Source organism: Macrobrachium rosenbergii, chromosome 56 (genome assembly GCF_040412425.1).
Source record: "Macrobrachium rosenbergii isolate ZJJX-2024 chromosome 56, ASM4041242v1, whole genome shotgun sequence".
NCBI classification, from domain to species: domain Eukaryota; kingdom Metazoa; phylum Arthropoda; class Malacostraca; order Decapoda; family Palaemonidae; genus Macrobrachium; species Macrobrachium rosenbergii.
In genome coordinates, this window is record NC_089796.1 from 59,812,311 (window position 1) to 59,832,123 (window position 19,813).

General features: G+C 35.0%; 2 protein-coding genes across 5 annotated transcripts in view; one reads left to right on the top strand and one right to left on the bottom strand.

Annotated features, from left to right (window-relative positions):
• The window catches only part of LOC136836675 (ankyrin-3-like), a 264,679-nt gene that overhangs the window by 1,291 nt on the left and 243,575 nt on the right, over positions 1–19,813 (top strand). For 2 of the 3 annotated variants that reach the window (XM_067101149.1, XM_067101150.1), the window contains exons 2-6: positions 1,573–1,982; positions 4,523–4,834; positions 5,377–5,667; positions 6,432–6,896; positions 7,032–8,552. In XM_067101149.1, coding sequence (XP_066957250.1) covers positions 1,599–1,982; positions 4,523–4,834; positions 5,377–5,667; positions 6,432–6,896; positions 7,032–8,552 — 2,973 coding nt within the window. In that variant the 5' untranslated portion in view covers positions 1,573–1,598. Of the gene's footprint in view, positions 1–1,572; positions 1,983–4,522; positions 4,835–5,376; positions 5,668–6,431; positions 6,897–7,031; positions 9,589–19,813 lie in introns of those variants that run through there. The other variant, XM_067101148.1, reaches the window with a different exon arrangement.
• LOC136836679 (ras-related and estrogen-regulated growth inhibitor) overlaps positions 12,664–19,813 on the bottom strand; it is a 137,912-nt gene continuing 130,762 nt past the window's right edge. For both annotated transcript variants that reach the window (XM_067101153.1, XM_067101155.1), the window contains one exon: positions 12,664–14,370. In XM_067101153.1, the coding sequence (XP_066957254.1) occupies positions 14,156–14,370 (215 nt within the window). In that variant the 3' untranslated portion in view covers positions 12,664–14,155. The remainder of the gene's footprint in view (positions 14,371–19,813) is intronic.

Consider the following 19,813-nt stretch of genomic DNA (forward strand, 5'->3'; position numbering starts at 1 on the left):
GTGGTGTTCAGTGTGTTTAAAAATCAGAAGTTTAAGCAAAAGTAGAACACAGCGTCAATCGTTGTTCTTGTTGAATATAGTTCACATGACCATTCTTTCAGGCGAAAGAGCGTGAATGTTTAAAGGGAGAGAATGAGGCCTGAGATTTTTAAGCATCCGAAGTCACTTGCATGATTGATATTTACATGATGCTTTGAGTATATTCAGCTGTGGTGTAATTATACCATCGTTAATCCCAGAAAACTGTAATCTGTAGTGTATTTATTTTTAATAAAATTTGTGCTTGCCTTTCGAAATTTTTGGGTATGACCATGTTTAGGCATTAGTTTTACTAAAGCGAAATACAGAGTTTACCTGGTACTTTACAGACACTCATTTAGATTTTTATATTTTTACATCTTCTCTTCTTCATTGTCAGGACCAGTGTTGCTGTTAAAGGTATAATTATATTTATACTGAAGGTGGTATGTACCGGCGGTAGATTAATACAATATTTATAACGAAATTTCAGCCAGATTTTTTTTTATGTATTTCTCTCGTATTATGGCATACGTATTGCGTCTACGCTATGACATTACGTGAACTTGAGAAATTCTTGTTCTGTAATGCAAAAATGTGCCATGTTTTGAAGGAAAAATCTGAAAAATAGAATAACTTTTGTTTTTACGAGACATATGCGTTGGTCCTGCAGTTTAGATAGGCCACATTAAAGGCAAGAAACTAGGGGTCCTGGAAGCAAAGAGAGCAGTCTGGTTGTTTGAGTACAGTTTCTTTTCAAGTTAGTGAATATCGAATGTTTCATTTTGTCAGATCTGTGCGATGCTGTTTACCTCAGCAGCAGCCTGACCTTGCTTACACCTGCTACTATTATTGTTTGCATTCAGAAATATTTTTTCTATGTTAAAGTAAACCTTTGAGTTGCACCTTATTGCAGTCTTGTCTTTGTATAAAGGGTAACATCCTAAGGATTTTTTCTTCTGAAGGGCAACAAGACGGGTAAAATCCCTAATCCAGCTTTGTTTTATCTAATAATGAAAATAATGATGAGGTCGTTGCACTGGTTATGATGGACTTACCTTACGAAAAGAGACAAATAGCTATATGATATAAAGGGCTGTGAAAAATATTCGTTTATTAAATGCTGTGAAGACTGCGGGAATGATTCCTCTATTACTTCTGAACTGGTCTGACAGAATATCATATAAAGTCAAACTTTCATTGAACCAAAGATGTTGCTACTATTTGCGGGTCAGTCCAATTTTCTGTTTTCCGCAGAAACCACAGAAAGACTTGCTTGTATAGGGTATTTTAGTAATGATAGTAGTGGAAAGAGTATGTAACGTACAGGCTTTTCATTCCATTTTTCTGCTTATAAACTCGTATCAATAGCATATGGGTGAGCAAATTATATTACAGGCCTTATAGAATAGTAAACTGATAATGCCATGTCAGTGGTTAAGAGATATTTACTAAGATCGCGTAAAAATATAACATTCTTAGAGAAGCTTGGGTAACTATCGTGCATTAATTAATAAAAATAGATGACCATGGCTAACAATTTTATTTGAACAGGGAATTCTGTCCTGCACACCTGTGTCATGAAGGAGGACCTGGAGTCGGTGGACTTCTTGTTATCTCAGGAGGGCCTGAATGTAAGTCCCAAGGATGACTTGGGCTACACCCCATTACATGTTGCTGCTAGAATCAATCACATCCCAATCATTAACCGTCTGGTAGACGCTGGCGCTGACCTCACCTTGCGCACCATTCATGGCTGGACTCCCCTGCATATTGCAAGCATGAGTGGGAGGTTGGATGCTGTGAAGAGGCTTCTTGAATTGAAGTTTGATATCTATGCAGAAGACAACGATGGCCGCACACCTAGCCATCTTGCCGATGAACTAGGAATGAGCGATGTATATTGGTATTTCATCAAAAAGGCTGGACAGACTGAAGACACTACTTTGACTCCTCCCCAGAAGGTAAGTAAAAGTTCATGAAGTTCATGATTGGTCAGGCTTGTGACTGTTAAGTTACGTAGATGACTATTTAAATCTTAAGGTATTTGTCCCCGATGTCTTTCCAGAAGTGTATACCATTATAACAAACATATATGTAGGCATGGTGGGAAGACTTATCACTGCATCACGATGAAGCTTTCGTCAGTGCACACATAAAGAAGTGTAGGAATTGAATGGGTGCAGAAATTGGTTAGCATAGAAGAAAAGAAGGCTGAGACTGTTTTGAAGTGATTTGGTCATGATAATCAGTGGAGGACGATATAATGGTAAAAACTATACAGTTCGGGAGTTATGAGAAGAAATAGGAGAGGGAAACAGCAAAAGTGGTAGTTGAATGGTATTTAAGAGATATTGGAGCAGAAGAGCCTTAGCAACCGGGAACCTCGAGAGTACATTTGAGATACAGGTGAGTGGTGCAGTGTGTGTTAGGATGTAGGATATTAGTGAGTTTAGAGCTGCTGCCTATTGTGGGAAATGGTTTATTAGTGACATATAGCAGTGAGCAGTTTCCTCTAATTAGGGGATGTGTTAGAGAATAATCAAGATAAGTACAGCCACATTCATCCATTGAAAAAAACCTCGTGTAGATACACTTCCACAGTATAAGCTGCTTCATAAACCTACACAGAGAATGCTTGAGCAGCACATCCAGTTTCCCTACACATTACATGTTATTCACCTCTTGCATGCTCTCTGTTCCTTCCAGGATGTGAAAGACTCTGTTCCAGTACATCTTCCATTTCATCATTTCAGCAATTTTTAGGTGAACCTCTCCTTCTTCCTCCCACCACTTCCATATTCTACAAATTTTTCACCAAACTATCTTTTTCTTTTCTCTTCATCGTTTCACTTACTCTAACCTTTTTACTACTTGTACATATCAGTTCTTCTCTCACCCTTTCAATCCTTCATAATCTGTATGTACGAAACAATAAATCTCGGCAGCTTTAACCATGTTCTTTCATATGCATTCAGAACCACTTCACACCAGTCAAGGAGAACTGTTTTATCAGTCCTGTAATGCATTCTAACTTTTACTTCCATTGATAGACCTTTTCTCTCCAAGATCTTTTCTGTAACCCTTGCTGCCTTTCTTCACTTAGTCTTTGACTCACTTCTCCTCTCATCTTACCATCAACAGTTGAATTTATTCCCAATCACCTACACGAACCAATTGCTGCTTTTCTTTCACCACCCATATTAGCTTTCATTGTTCCATCTTCTTTTTGCCATTGTAACATTACTCTTGCTTGCATTAATTTCCAACTTACTCTTTTACGAATAAGTCTTCAGTTTCTTTTCAGTAACCCCCATCAACACTCTGCAGTGTCTAAAAATCATCCACTTCACTGTTGACTAATTTTGGTATCCAACAATTTAGCCTCATATTTGTCCATTCTGTGATATCTTGCATCACTCCTTCCACAAAGATATTAAAATACTCAATGAGACATATCTCACCCTTTTGTGTATATAGATATACTTTATAGGTATTATGTGTATGTATATATAGATGGCCATGTATGTATGTATGTATGTATGTATGTATGTGTGTGTGTATATATATATGTATATATATATATATATATATATATATATATATATATATATATATATATACATATATATATTACACACATACATACATACATACATACATACATACATACATATGCATGTATATATATATATGCATGTATATATATATATATATATATATATATATATATATATATATATATATATATAGAAAGAGAGAGAGAGAGAGAGAGAGAGAGAGATTTATTAGCACTAAATGTTTTAGAAGTTTTCAGCAGTTGTATGTTTTTCTAAATTAGGGGAAACGGATTATTGTTAAAACAAAAAAAGTTTACTTTTTTAATAATGGAAATGATGGAGTAAGGACAGTAACACAACTCATTTTCATATTAGAAATGATAACAGGTTTAGTCATTAAATAATGACAGAGTTTTTGAACCGTTTTTCAAGAGTAATAAGTTTACCCTATTCGTTTCGGCTGAAATGAGTCGTGCGTCATCGTTTTCTTTTTCGTAAACCGTTTAATAATAGAGAATGGTCTTCAAAGAGGGACGAAGATAAAATGTAATGGTCTATCCTACATTTGAGCTAATCTAATTTACATTAGGCTTAAGTTTTACTGATTAATATTGGTGGAAATACCTAAATATACCGTAAACTGAAATCCTCCAGTAATCAGTTAAAAGTAAAAATATTTTCAAAAATATCTGGACTTAAGGATTGAAACTACTGAGCTGTAAAACTACTTCTTTAGGTCTTGAAAGTGTAATTTTACAGATTATTTTCAAATTTTGTACATCATATGATTAACAGAAAATAATTACATAGAATGTTTTACCTTACTGTGAATTATTTAAATGCGCTTGCAATATGGGGCGTGGAGGCTGAATGTTAAAGAATTAAAAATGTTCAAACCTCATACATGAAGATTAATGATAAAGTGAAAGTTCTTCCAATTCTAGTGCGAGAAGAGGTACGACATAGAGAAGTGGCTTCTGGATTGGGCTGCAGATGGCAGCGACTATGTATTTCCCATGTTGAAGCGTAACCAACCTGAACCCTTCGATGGATATTATCAAGATGAATATGGAAACACCACTCTTCACATTACAGCTGAAAGGGGTAATCTTAAGATGGTCAAAATGCTCCTAGATGATTGTCTTATTTACCCAGGAGTTCGAGATAGGAAGAATCGAACCCCTGCCGAATTGGCACGAGCCAACGGCTATTTTGACGTAGCTGAATTGATTGAAAGTTACTTTCCTCCTCCAAAGGTTTGTTGGCATTTAAATATTGAGTACTTTTCGTCCTCGCGACGGAAATATTACCCTGAGAAGAGTTCTTTAGTAAAATTTGACTTGTTTTTGCCTTTTGATAGAGACTGACCGTGAAATCTTACTTTTTTTTTTTTTTTTTTAGAACATACTGAAAAAGTCAGCAATAACTGGGTGGATTTGTTATGACAGTTTTTTATTCCTAAATTTTACTTTTAAGTATACGAGTATACATAAGACTCTGATAGCTGTAGCAATTTGTTGCTGTATCTGTGCTGTAATTATTGCTTATTCCTCCCGTAATTTTTTTTGTTTCATATAACATAACCGGGAAACGTAACCGTCGCGCTCAAAGAATTTCATGATGATTAGAAATGCTAATACTGTAGTACATTTTTACTCGAAATTTGGCAAGCCAGCGCAATGCTGTGATGCATTTCGTGTTTGTATGAAATAAAAATGTTTGGGTGCTTATGTGCCTTGTCATGTGCAAGTGCGTGTCTGAGAACATTCTCTGAAGTTTCGATTATCATTTACGGCAGAGCCACGAAGAAAGAGAAGCACTTTACCTGGAGTTGTTGGAGCTGATTGGTCAGGGAGATGATGTGCTTAAAGCATCAACTTTGATTCGTAATGGCGCCCCAATGGAGCCTTTTGGACAGCATTCGAATCACGCCCTTCTCGTAGCAATAACAGCCAATCGGAGGAGGATCCTGACACTTCTGCTAGCGTGTGGGGTTCCAGTTACGACAACTTTCCAGGGCCTCAGTATTTTGCAGATTGCCTGGATTTCTCCCCATGTCTCAACATACGTGAGAATGATAATTACTAGGGTAAGTCTGCTTTTGCCGGCCATTTCAGTTTTATAACTGTCCTGATTAAGCTTCAACTTCTATTGCATTGATTTTTTTTAAAGAGAACTAATATTTGCCCTTCTTGTTTATGGTGGGATGAATATTTCCTACATATTCGATCAGTCTATGTCAAATGAATCTCATACGACGGTTAACAAGATCGTCTAACCCACCCACACCCCAAAAAAAAAAAAAAAAAAAAAATCCTAAGCCTGTTTTAGTCGGACCTGTCTTCTTCGGTTGTAGATTAATAGAGACCCATAAATGACATTAGTCTCCATATTAGAATTTAGGAAATGACATAAGTGGAATATGTGTCACAACCCCGTCAAAAGTAATGGATTGATTATAAACGAAGGATAATGTGAAAATACAAATGATAATTTGGAAAATCGTTACTGTTTCTCTGATTTGGAAAATTTCATATCAGACGATATGATTCTGTGAAAGGCATTGGGCTGCTTGATAGCTTTTATTAGCTTTCCATATCAGTTCGGATAATTATATGTTTGTTTTCCACTTTACGGCCTCCCTTTTCACCACTGACTAATGAATCCGAATGGAAGCTCATTAAGAAATTTTGTATATGTAATTCGAAAGTTAGTGTATATTTCTCATATTTTATGCTCGTTACTTTTCATACAGTAATAGAAGATTTTACGAGTTGTTGAACTAAATTGAAACATGAAGATATATGATCTTTACCATTAAGGTAGTATGGTTATGGAGCCTACCCATTTCAGATGACAGCGTATGTGTTAGCAGAAGAACTTCGTAGAGTCAGTCCTGAAAGGGACGAACTGCAGAATGGAATCAGACATTTACTGGAAAAAGTGAGAAGCAACACCCCATGGGTTGCTCGCTGGCCCGAAAGTAATACTGTCAGTACCTTTGACCTGTCGCAGAGCTCTGATCCTTATTGTATGGTATGGGAAGAACCTTCGAGTGACCGTCTCACTCTTCTTATGGTTCAGGCTGTGAAGTCTAACTGTAGCCTTACAACAGCTTTCCTGCAACAGGCTGGAGGAGTACCCTTTGCTGTAGATGCTGAGAGTGGCGAATCTCCGTTTACAATGGCATTACAGTGCCATCTCTGGGATATAGCTCATCAGATTGCTCAAGGCAGTGCTTGCCTATACATTCCTGATGGTTCCGGTGTGCTGCCCAGGGATCTGCTGCCAGAGGATCATTTGCAGGAGCTTGAAAAGGTAAGGAAGTCCCAGTTTGATGACATGTTTGATGAGTAATAGAATCTGGAGTAATCAGAAATAAAATTATGGCTGTAGAAAATATGTTTGTTTTAGAGTTAACAGAAACTTCTCACCAATATTTTTGATTTTCAGAGCATCTTTGACAAAGAGTGCAGGAAAATTGATGATGAAATAGAGAAGGCTAAAGAAAGTGAAACGAAGGTTGAACTGATGAAAATCCAAAATCTGCAGAGGAATCTTTTTGAAATTCACATTGGCGTCCAAAGTGATGAGATTTCTGCTAGTGCCGATCTAGGAGCAGAAGCCCTTCTTCTGGCAACTCAGTTGGGGCTTTCACAGTTGGTGCATTTGCTATTAAGTGTGGCTCATCTTGATGCCAGTATGATATTGGAGGATCACATGGGCACCACAGCACTTCATCAAGCAGCAGCCTTTGGACATTCAGACTTATGCACCTTACTCATAAGAAGAGGATCCAAGATAGACGCAAAAGATCGCTTTCATCACACTCCTCCCCATTTTGCTGCTATGTTTGGTCACGAATCTGCTTATCAACAGTTAACTACATTTATGCAGGACCGTAATATAGAAAATTTGTCAAATTATAATCCCATTTCTGTTAGGACGAACTTTTATACTCTTCTTGATCAGTATAATGTTCTAAAAGACTTTCTGGAGAGGGGTGAAGATGTATATGCGTGCAATGATCCAGCTGAAGCAGAGAAAAAGAAATTGAATCAAATGTCTCTTTCGTATGTTGTTGAACAGAGCCATTCTCTCTGTGTAAACTTTAATGAGAATGAGGCAGGTCAAGTAAAGCAGGTGGTCATTAAAGAGCTTGAGAAGATAAGAGACGAGATAGCTCTTTTGAATCCCATTTTTACTGGAAAGCTGGAATTGCTGGGAAGTGCTGCTGATAACACACGCCTTCATGCACCAGATGAGTTTGATTTTAATTTTTGTGTTGATCAGTCTCAGATCCTAAATCTTACAGTGGTTCAGATAAAGGATAAAAAGAAAGCACTCTTAAAGGGTCATCCAAAAGATCTGACAGTTTCTTCCCATGATAAGGAAATGCAGACATTATTGCAGAAGTCAAACTGGAAGGATGAGTTTTATAAAGTTGTTGTTGAGTGCATGAAGACTCATGTATTTTCAGACTGTCGCTTGAGCTTAGTACCACCTGGTATAACTAGAACCCAGGTAGGAGTGGGCCTTGCGTTTGCATGGCAGGGAAACAAATATCCTCTTCTTTTAATTGGCATTGACTTAGTTCCAGTGTTGAGAGCTTTGTGGCCAAAGAATTTAGAAAGGCCTTACCTTACTCCAAAGTCCGAGACTCATGTTTACATTTCGAGTATTGGTGATGGTGAATGGAGACTTTCATTCGCAAATTTTGAAGCTGATATACTGAAATCCCTGCAGCCAGAAGAACTCGAAGTTTATCTCACTTGCAAAACTCTTTTGTCTTGCATGAAAGCTGAGCCATGGATGCCAAAATCTATTAAAAATAAATTCACTTGGTGGAACTCTAGACGATGGAAAATACCAATACCCTCAGGGTTTGCTCTGAAGAATTGTTTCCTCAGAGAACTGGAAGAGAAAAGAAAAAACGGAAGTACATGGACAAGTGAAACATTGGCATGCAACATGGTAAGTGTCTTCAGGAGGATGGTAGAGAAAGAGTTCTATGAAGTAACCGGCATAACTGGGTTAGTGTCAAAGAGGATTTATGCTTATTTTGGTGGTGAGTTTGAGAAGCCAAAGCTCGGTGAAGGTTCATTAGAAATCATTAGATATTTAGAGCAATATTGTCCTAAGTAGTTTAGCACAGTTTCCTTTTTATTGGTACAATTATTTCAGAGGAATCACAGGAAATTTTCACTTGGAGGTGGAAGTAAGAATTTCTATTTTAGTATTTGTAGTTTGATGAGAATTATCGTATGTGCTACGTAACTCTTAAGCCATAACTAATATTGTGAGTACAAAATAGTGATGATTTGGCGCCAGCCTTCCTAAGTAACAAATATGGTAGATCGCAGAAAGGTGAATTTTTATCGGGCAGCATATGTTAAACGAAACTGCTTGTTATAACCTTACCGGCCAAAGCTACATAAATCTATGAATTACGAATATGTAGCGTGTATGTAAGTTTAGATTATGTACTGAACATGCCGGATTTCGGAGTAAATGTTGGCTGAACAATTTTTGGGGGATTTTATCGGTATATTGCCTGTTTTTGAAGTATGACTCCATATATGTTAAAGCATTGCGATATTTCCATTTGTACCCGTGGTTACAGCTCATACTCATTGGTCGGTTTTGCTCGATAGTAAGGCTACATTTTAGCTTTTTTCAAAAGAAATTTGCAGTAGCACGTTGCATATTTTGGCGATGTGTCAATAATGGTACTGCAACTTCTTTGTAGGTATGAAGAAACTCGACGTGGCCATTCTATAGATTGGGTGCAGGGGCATGTTTCGGGGATGGTATTTTAATTTTTCCTCAGATGATGGTCTTAGTGCATACCGTTCTGAAGAAAATGTTCTCATCTTTCCATTATCTGGTGATACATCGCGTTATAGGGTTTCTGAGCCAAGCCCTCGTATTCTCACTCTGTAGCTCCATTTTTGTGATATAGGGAGTCGGTTGATCATTTTCCTACGATTAGATGTTTTGAAATGCTCAAGTAATGTGTGTTTTTTCATCCGTTCCCTTTGTTCTCGTCCCACTTACCCGTGCTTCGATGGTCAACTTTTGCTTCAAAACAAATCCTATGAGTCTGGAAATGTGATTCAATGGCCTCGCTAGATAATAATAATAATAATAATAATAATAATAATAATAATATAATAATAATAATAATGTGTCTTCTCTGATAAAATTCTAATGGACATGGGAAGAAACATAACTAAGAATGACAGAAAAAAAAGACGACAAAGCTTTACTGGGAGCGATGAGCTGCTACATAACTTTAGGTTAAGATTTCCGTTTGTACTGATATTTACTTAAGTTTTATTTTTTTTTAGTGATTGAAGGTGTCTCTTACTAGAATACTATCTGTGATATATGCTCTCATTCCGTTCAAGCTGTTTCTTGCTGCCTTTGCGTTGTTTACGAATGAAAATTCCTCGCTTACCAGTCCACTATTAATATATATATATATATATATATATATATATATATATATATATATATATATATATATAATATATATATATATATATTATTATATGTATGTGTGTGTGTAATATACCTGTATACATATGTATAATTAAATATATATATATATATATATATATATATATATATATATAGTTTGTATGTTGCTTTAAGTATATGAAAAATAGTACTGTACCTGCCTAAGCTATGCTGTGATTTTTTTTAAGATCAACTCACTGAAAGTATGTTTACCTGTTTTTTTTTTTTTTTTTTTTTTTTGTAATGATAATGTATGTTTATTGGGTCGTTGTTCAAAATGTCAGTAGCTGGAAAATTGATATTATGATCTATTTTTTTTTTATTGTTGTTTTATATGAAATTTTGAAAAAGAATGTCTTACTTTCTCATGGTGTTAATCATATTCAAAAGTTGATTTTATAGTAAGAATTGTGTTTAGAAACATTTTGCCAAAGTAATTAAAATTTACACATGGAGAACCTCATCACTAGTGACATCCATAGTTACAGGCTAGGTATTATTAGTGCCTTGTTTGCCTTAACTCTTTATTCGTAACGACTTTCCGTGAAACTGTTAGGGATTATTCAGTGTTTTTTTTATTATTATTAGCGGGAAGGTCATGGCTTCATCTGCTGCGCGTCGAAGACCATTGATGTTTTAAGGCTTAGGAACGTGAGTGTGTGTGTGTGTGTGTGTGTGTGTGTGTATACGTGTAAGCAAGAAGGTTTACCTCCCACCCAGCACTGCACTCTCATCTCTTCCTGTGTACCCAGTACGCGTATTCACACTTCGTATATAAGAGCCTTGCTCCTCCCAGATCATGTCTTCAATGTCTCTTAATATTATAATTTGATTTAATTCCCAGTGAGCCAGTGATATATATATATATATGTATATATATATTTATATAAATTTTTATTTTATATATCATTATATATATATATATATATAAGATATATATATATATATATATATATACTATATATATATTTTAATATATATATATACAGTATATATATACATATTTCTTTTTATATATTATATATACATATATGTAACAAATGTGTATATATATATACAGTATATATATATATATATATATATATATATATATATATATATATATATATATATATATATATTTTTTTTCTTTTGTGTGCTGATATAAAGAGGTGTCCTACCTTTGTATTTTGTATGCATTAATTAGGTTTCATTTTTCTCATAGGTCATAGGCTTCATGAGTGTAATGTCCGGCATTGCACTTTAAATTCATAAAATATGTTTCTGTTTTTCTCTTTTGTCTCAAGTATTTACTGTTATAAGTTATGTAGGTGTTAGTGGTTGCATATTATGTATGCATATATATATATATATATATATATATATATATATATATATATATATATATATATATATATATATATATATATACTTGACATATGCATATTTATATATGTATATATATATATTATATTATATATATATATATATATATATATATATATATATATATATATATATATATATATATATATATATATATATATGTACAGTATATAGTGTATGTAATTTTTACTGAAATATATTAGTCAGAAAAATTGATATAGTCTAAAATTTCGTTTCATTAGCAAATTACTCTTTTTTTCTCAATCTTTGCTTGTAGCCCAAATAATGAATTGTTACCCATTTTTCCTCTTTGCCTTTATGCTAAATTAAAAGTCTAAAAAGCCACGGATCTTGCCAGACATAGATCGTAGAAACCATATTTGCTTATGTACCTTGCTTATTTACTTTACACAACACGCTTATTTGGGCAGCTCCTCTTGAATAGCCTACTGTGGGCTAATCAGCGTTTTCAGAACCAGTGCCCATTTCCAAATACGACGGTATTTCACGAATAAAATATTTTTGTACTTTGGGCACTTCAGCACGATCATATACAGAGTGATTTGTTAACAGTTACATTATTTGTTAAAATATTCTAAAATTCTTAAAATATCACGTAGTAGAGCACAGTTCCAAAGAAGTAAATTAAATTAAGCTAAAATTTGCTAGAACGAACAAGGCGTACTGGCAGCCGAACATAACATAACACATCTCATTGGTAATCAAGAAAATGTTTGAAGAATCATTCCTTACTAATTAATGGTTTCTGTATTACGAAAACGATATATAGAGGGCAGCACATTGGAGTCATCTGGCTACATTACCCATGTAAACAAGCCATAATTTTTGCAGTCTGCCAATATCTTGTCAACTAATCCTACTTTAGAAATTATTTCCGTATATGATGTCCTAGAAATGAGTGAATTACATGGTTAACATTATTCATAACTTATCTGTTAATAGGTGTATAAGTGATGTACACATACAAATATTGGACCAGTTATTTTAGTTGACTAGTTCCCTTTCCTGTATACGTTTGTATTCTTGACTGATGTATAGACAAATGCCCCATCTGCCTTAAAGAAGTCTATGGTGGTACAAGGGTGACACTCATGTGTAATTCTTAAGGCATTTTTTTTCATATATGTAGTGTTCAGTATACTTTGTTTCCGTGCAGGTCCAAGGTACTCGAAAACCCTTTGAGACATTTTCATTTTATTATCTAATGAGAGAACTCTAGCACCATTAATCTATGCATATCACTTTCATACAGATCAACTAGTTAACACTTAAAAAAAACATGCAATCCCGAGAAGTTTTCTGGATTTACCTCCGGTGAAACGAAATCCGTTGCTGCTAACACCTCGAGGAAATATAATGTTTCTTTCAAGAACATCTTGTATGGACAGTAAGACTCGGAAATTAAATTACTCGTGATCGGTGGCCTGTGTTGGAGAGCCCATCAGATAAGATTTCAGTCCATATCTATTTTTGCGATGGGGTCGTAATATTTTGTATTTTGTGCGTCTGTTACGTGAAAATTGAAAGGATGCCGTGTAAATAAGAACATCAGGGAGAAGGGTTGTCATTGCAACCAGTGATTATTGTAGCTTAATGGATAATTCCCATGTATTTAATGTATTTTTGTGACCCAAGTACCTGACACAAGAGCTTTATATAGGTTCTGAAAGTGTTTGCTTTTTTCATTAGTCTTGACATACTGCTGACTTTTAACACCATAGTCGTACAGATAGACGACTTGCTATTAAACGGTTTAGGTTCTGGATACCATCTTGACAGCTTTAAAATGTAATTCAATAAACCAAGAGTTTTGAAGGTAATTACAATATGTTTCAACAGTATTTACTGTTCTGTTCATGTAAACCCAAGATAACCTCGCTTATGAAGAAAACTTTTTTTTCTTTTTCCAACCCGATTGTAGCGATAGCTCTCCAGTGACTTTTGTTCAAAGACTAGGTTTGGCAGGTTTTATCGAAAGAAACTGCTACGAGTTGTTGGATAAACCTGAACATTGGGGGGAAAAATATTAGAAAATTGTTATGATTACGGTGATGAGTTTCAAAGCTGAATATTTCATCTTATTCCAGACGGTTTTGATAAATATTGTTCTCCTTTTTGATACTTTTGATAATAAAAGCGAATCTTCGTGTAAATGAATGGAATTAGAGAAGGATGTGTTCCTCTGAAAAATCTCATAATTCTTATCATCAGAATGATTTATTCACTGAATCGTACCCGTTACGAAGACTGGAAAGGGAATTCTGTCCATTAAGCTTAGATTTTTAATAGTGTTTGTGATTCTGGATTTTACTTTGAAATTTTGAGATAAATTAGTGCCTAACCTGGATTTTGGTGCTTGTGCACATTTGTTCTTTTGTTTGAAAATGGAAGTAAATCGCCTAATGCTGACAAAATAGCTCATAAAAGTATTTCGTACCACTTTCCTTGTGTAAGACTCAAATATATATAAAATTAATGAATTATGTCGTCCCACTGTTCGTCTGTTAAAAAAGTTCAAACCAGTATCAGTCGCCAGCCCTCTTGCTGAAACACACCGCTGATGACCTTAGAAACAAAGAGACCTACAGGACAGATGACAAAGAGAATAAAGGAACCTCGAATCGTCACACTCCTCCCACGTGTCTTATTTACACGGTCAAATTCAATAGTCATTCTTTGGGTAACGCGGAATCGCTTTTGCCTCGGACGTAGATTTTGGTTGCCTTGTTCCCTAAAACTCTATCCAGAAGCGATGTCTTGTTCCTCTTCCTAACGTTTTGGACTTCCTTGAAGACCTCGTGGAAGGCGTTGGCCACCTGCAGCACCTGCTCGGACGCCGCCACTTCGCTGAAGTAGCACTCCAGGTCCTTGGCTAAGATCTCACCTGGGGAAGGGGATAGGATGTAGGACATGTTATTAGTGCACTGTCTTAGATTTGAAGCTTTAGTCCAGCTACCCATAAATGATTTTATTTTCCTGATATATTTACATATGCATGCATATATAATATATATATATATATATATATATATATATATATATATATATATATATATATGTATGTATATATATATATATATATGTGTGTGTGTGTGTGTGTGTGTGTGTGAGAGAGAGAGAGTTCTCTTTTGTGTTCTCCGCAGTGAGATGTGGATTTAAAACTTTGTTTTTATTTAGAGAAGACAAGCATATTTTAAGAATTTGTTTACAACTATACATCCATTTCGCATCAGAGATAAGTGGGCGTCAGTAAAAGTTTTGATCTTCGTTTAGGGTGTTTGATAGGGTTATTGGTGTTAAACAAGCAATATATCACTTGAAGCCTCATGATCAGTATATCCCGCCCAGCCCCTTCACTCCTAACAACAGCTAGACACTGCACAGCGCCTCATAGCCACCTCGCTTAACTTCAGACAAAGTCTTGCTCATCAAGTCCCGTCGTTCATTATTTTTAGCGAATGTCTCTGCAGCTGCTTTCTCATCTTTATCTTCTCGCCACCTTCTTCGACCGTGTTTCCTTTTAGGATATTTGCACGCAGACCTACAAGTACATGTATCCCAACGTCAAGTAATTTAACGTGAGAAAGAGAAATATTTAATTACGTTAGCCGTTGAAGTCGAAAGAAAATACGGTACGAGTTTCGTGATAGCAAAATTTCCCGAGAACGAATGAGCGGATGTTGATGAAACTTGGTGAGGTCGTTGGTGACTCTCTCCAGTTGCATTTTGGTATCTGAAAATCGGTTCAGATTGACATATTTACTGTGAGCTAACACATGCCTGACTTATCTTACCTGGAAATTAAGTGCCTGGAAAAGTAAAGGTGGAAAGTCGCATGTTCGAAGGTATTTTGTGTGTAAGTGGTTATTTTTGAAATTTGTTTTTAAATTAAATGTGATTGCTGACTCGTTTTCTGATATGTAATATAGATGTAAGATTGGTATTCTCAGTTTTGTTTTCAGATTAGGGGATTTTAATAAGGGGTTTTAGAAATTCCTTTTGTCTGACTAATCGAAGGGTATAATTACCGACAGATATGTTTATAACTGCATTCTCTGCGGTTATGTTTTTGTATGCCATAGATTGAGTAAGTAAGGCTGCAAGTTACTTATTTACATTAGAATAATTCAAGTATTTAAAAGGTGCTTTCATATTATGGTTTCAGTGCTTGAGCACGTAGGTAGAGGAAATTTAAAACCCTCTTTCAGTAAATAAGAGAAGTGTATTATCATTACTTTATAAGTATCTATTACTCTATAATATGTTCTAAGCTTTAATGTATTTGTGATTTTTAGTATAAAGTACAAATACAATATTATAAATGGTAAAGTTAACTGTAGCAGTGCCTCACAAAATATGAGATACTGTCGTTAGCCATAAGCATGCTTTTTTATATCAAAATTACGCCATGTATTTGTGATTTTTAGTATTAAGTACTGTACAAATATAACCAAAAATAAAGCCAATAGCAAAGAAAATGAGAGTGACAGAGCATTATAAGTTTTCCTTTAATAAACCCCATTTGACCTTGAGAGCTCCAGAGTATCTATAGCGTGAAGCGGTGGTATGCGAGATTTAAATACCCGTGGCTCTGCTCATTACATAGACATTATTGGGGCAATGTTGTCACACTTGAAGGGAAGTACCCGATTATTTTTAGACCCCTTTTTGCCTTGGGTTAATATTGCCAAGTTTATTTTGCTGTTTGACGTGTTTCTCTCTTTGTCTCTCTGCCCGTCTGTCGTGTTTTCTGTTTTCGTGTTTGAAGTAATGGTTGTTTTCTGCTGTTTGTCTTATTCCCCGTGTTTTTGTGATGTCACAGTAGCAGTGTGTAAACTTATTCTCTCACTTAACATTGACTCCGATGCATAGACATCTGACTTGTTACAATTTGCGGGGAAGTAAGAGAGATCCTCCAATATTGTAAATGCATCAAAAATGACTATATCGTTTATCACACGCCGGTGTCCCATAATGTAGGGCTCTATCAAGTATTTCCAGGCTTTTCTAAATAAGATGATTCTGGTGTTCTCTGAATATGGGATGAGGAGAACTGACGCAATTCACAATTTTAAAAAGGAGGAAACTGCGATAAACTTCAAGAAGTCAAATAAGTTTGATGCGTTCCACGTTTGGACTGTTCACATAGTCTATTTGCGCCAGTAACTCAGGTTCTCTGGCGCCATTAATGCCTTCGTATTTTAATCTTAACGACGCCGAGAGGTGCTGGAAAGCACGCAAAAAAAAAAAGAGGGTCAACCATTTCCCGAATACCGCTTCTTCACCCGCATTCTTTAAGTACAATTAAAATACAGTCAACAATGTTTGGGTCGTTAATGAGCATGGTCATTGGATCTCCAGTTATTAAGATAATAACGTTTACTTTAAACTCCATCATCAAGTGCAGTTGCAAAACGAAAACGTTTGAATGATCTGCATGAATTTTTTTACAAGTTTTCATGGTCTAATATGTGTATAAATATATTTATGATATATATATATATATATATATATATATATATATATATATATATATATATATATATATATATAAAATACCCCTTAAGGGGTTAGTGCCATCAGTGCACCTCATACGGTGCATTGTAGGCGTTAGTTAAGATTCCTTGCTGCATCCCTTCTGCCCCTAGCTGCAACCCCTTTCATTCCTTTTACTGTACTTCCGTTCATATTGTCTTTTTCATCTTACTTTCCACCATCTCCTAACATTTATTTCGTAGTGTGACTGCGAGGTTTTCCTGCAGTTAGGTCTTTGAAACCTTTTTACTCTCAATTTCTCTTTCAGCGCTGAATGACTTCGTAGATCCCAGTGCTTGGACTTTGGCCTAAAACTTATATTGCATTCCTTTTTGTGTATATACATATATATACATTATACATATAAATATATGTTATATATATATATATATATATATATATATATATATATATATATATATATATATATATATATACATATATACAGTATGTACAGGTGTAACACGAGTTTATGCAAATATTTCGGGAAAAGAAAGAAAAATAATTCCTGGACAGAAAATATTCTATAGATATGCATTTTAAGCTCAAGGCTTCGTTTGTCGACGAGGGGAATAACTGTTCATTATTAACGATGCTCTCGGGCAGGGAGGTTGTTAATGAGAGGTCGGAGTAGCCTGGGATGTGGGAAGGGATGTATGAAGTGAATGAGACAAGTGGATTGTTTGTCTTTTAATTATAATTCTTTTTCTTGCAAGTCATCTCATTTTAATGATTAGCTTAGAGCGGTACCGTACGGCTTTGCATATCAAATAAGTCGAGTAAATGTTGATTTGTGATCATTGAATTCTAGTGTGCTCTGTCCTGCCACCCCGTCACGGAATGGTTGACTCGGGAGTCATGACTAGGCCTATGTCTATGACTGGTGTCTGATGAATAGTTTTGATGGAGAGGGAAAGATTTTTAATAATACAATTTAAATATTTGAAGGGTGTGAAATAAATGAGCCTGCCTTTGATGAAGGGGAGATTCACTTAGGCTTGCTTTTCTTTATCTTTTTTTCATCTGTGTCCAACGAGTACCATCAATGGAGAGGGAGAAGGTTTCAATGATGCATACATTTTTTTTCTTTTGTTCAGTATCTAAAAATACATTTGATTGACAAACGAAGCCTTCAAATGCATCTTTATAGAAAATTTTCTATTCAAAATTGCTTATTCTTTCATTTCCTGAACTCGTGATGCGGGTTCAATTCCAGCTCCCACAGACATTAGAATTGCCTCATAAATCTTACATTTGGATCTGAGGCTTTGTAGTGACAAGCATATGAAAAAGTGCAAAGAATTCGAGAAGTTACGAGGGCGTGTGGCTATTAAAATTACATACGTATCTGTAAAAAGGGATCTGTCGATTCTATACACATATAAATATATATAGATGTATATGTATGTTTATAATATATATATGTACTATATATATAATATATACAATATATATATATATATATATATATATATATATATATATATATATATATATATATATATATATGTGTGTGTGTGTGTGTGCGTAGAGGAATGTAATATAAGGTTTAGGCCAAAACCCATGCAATGGGACTTTTTTAGGTCATTCAGTGCTGAAAGGGAAATTGAGAGTAAAAAGATTTTAAAGATGTAACAGAAGTAAAACCTTGCAGTTGCACTCTGAAACAGTTGTTAAGAGAGGATAGAAAGTAAGATCGAAGAGGGAGTATGTGAACTGAAGTAAAATGAAATTAATGAAAGGGGGTGCAGCTAGGGGCCGAAGGGATGCTGCAAAGAACCTCAACAAGGCCTACAGCATGTACATGAGGTGCACTGATGGCTCTTGCCATTTCTGTTTATATTTCCGGAAAGTAGGCTAAACCTGGAACATGATTACTGTGTGAGACCTGAATGGTGGGAAAGTCTGAATTGTCAGGAATCACCAGAATTTGACAATGGCAGCTTTTTATACATTTGCATTTTTCAGAACTTCTAATGTTGGTGTCCGTTACGAGACTTCATTAACCGGCAATGTATTTTTATGGATAGATTATAATTTCATTATTACTATTTTACTAGAGTTGTAACTACTTATTTAAGAAATGTTTTTTGAAATAGACTAATGCTAAACAAAATTAGAGGTCAAGAACCATGGAAAATTTGGCAAACATGAACATCACTGCTCACTATAATTATGAGGTATTGTTATAGTAGCAAATTCATTGCTCATTATAGTTATGCAAACGTTTATTTATTTATTTTGTTTCAAGGAAAAGGACCATGAGTTCCTCAGTAGAGAAGACTGCCACTTCTTAACTTGATGTTCATTTCAGTAATGGGGGCTCAGTTAATATGTATTTAAGGCAATGTAGGATTTGTTTTAGTCTCGGTGGAGAAATAAGGTTATATGAATTACCTGAAACCCTTTATAATAGTTATTTAAAGCTACTGACGAGCAACCATTAAAGGTAGTGGGAGGAAATAGAATAGCTACAGTTGTTACAGTTGTCGTAGATGCAGATGTTACAGCAGATAAAGACAGAATATAAGTCCTCGAGTGTTACTTTACACATGAAAAGAGAATGCTAAATTGCGGTAATTTTCTTAATAGCGGGTATTTAAAATCAAGGTATTCACAATAATTTAATTAGTGTGATAACTATTATCTTTGCTAGGATTATTCACTTAGAAAAGAGTTTGAAGACAAAGTACTAACTACATGCGGTTATTGTATTTTAACTATAATCAAAATTAAACTCATTTCAGGCATCCTACCAGTCCTGAATACATATTTCCTGACTTAACGTTTCT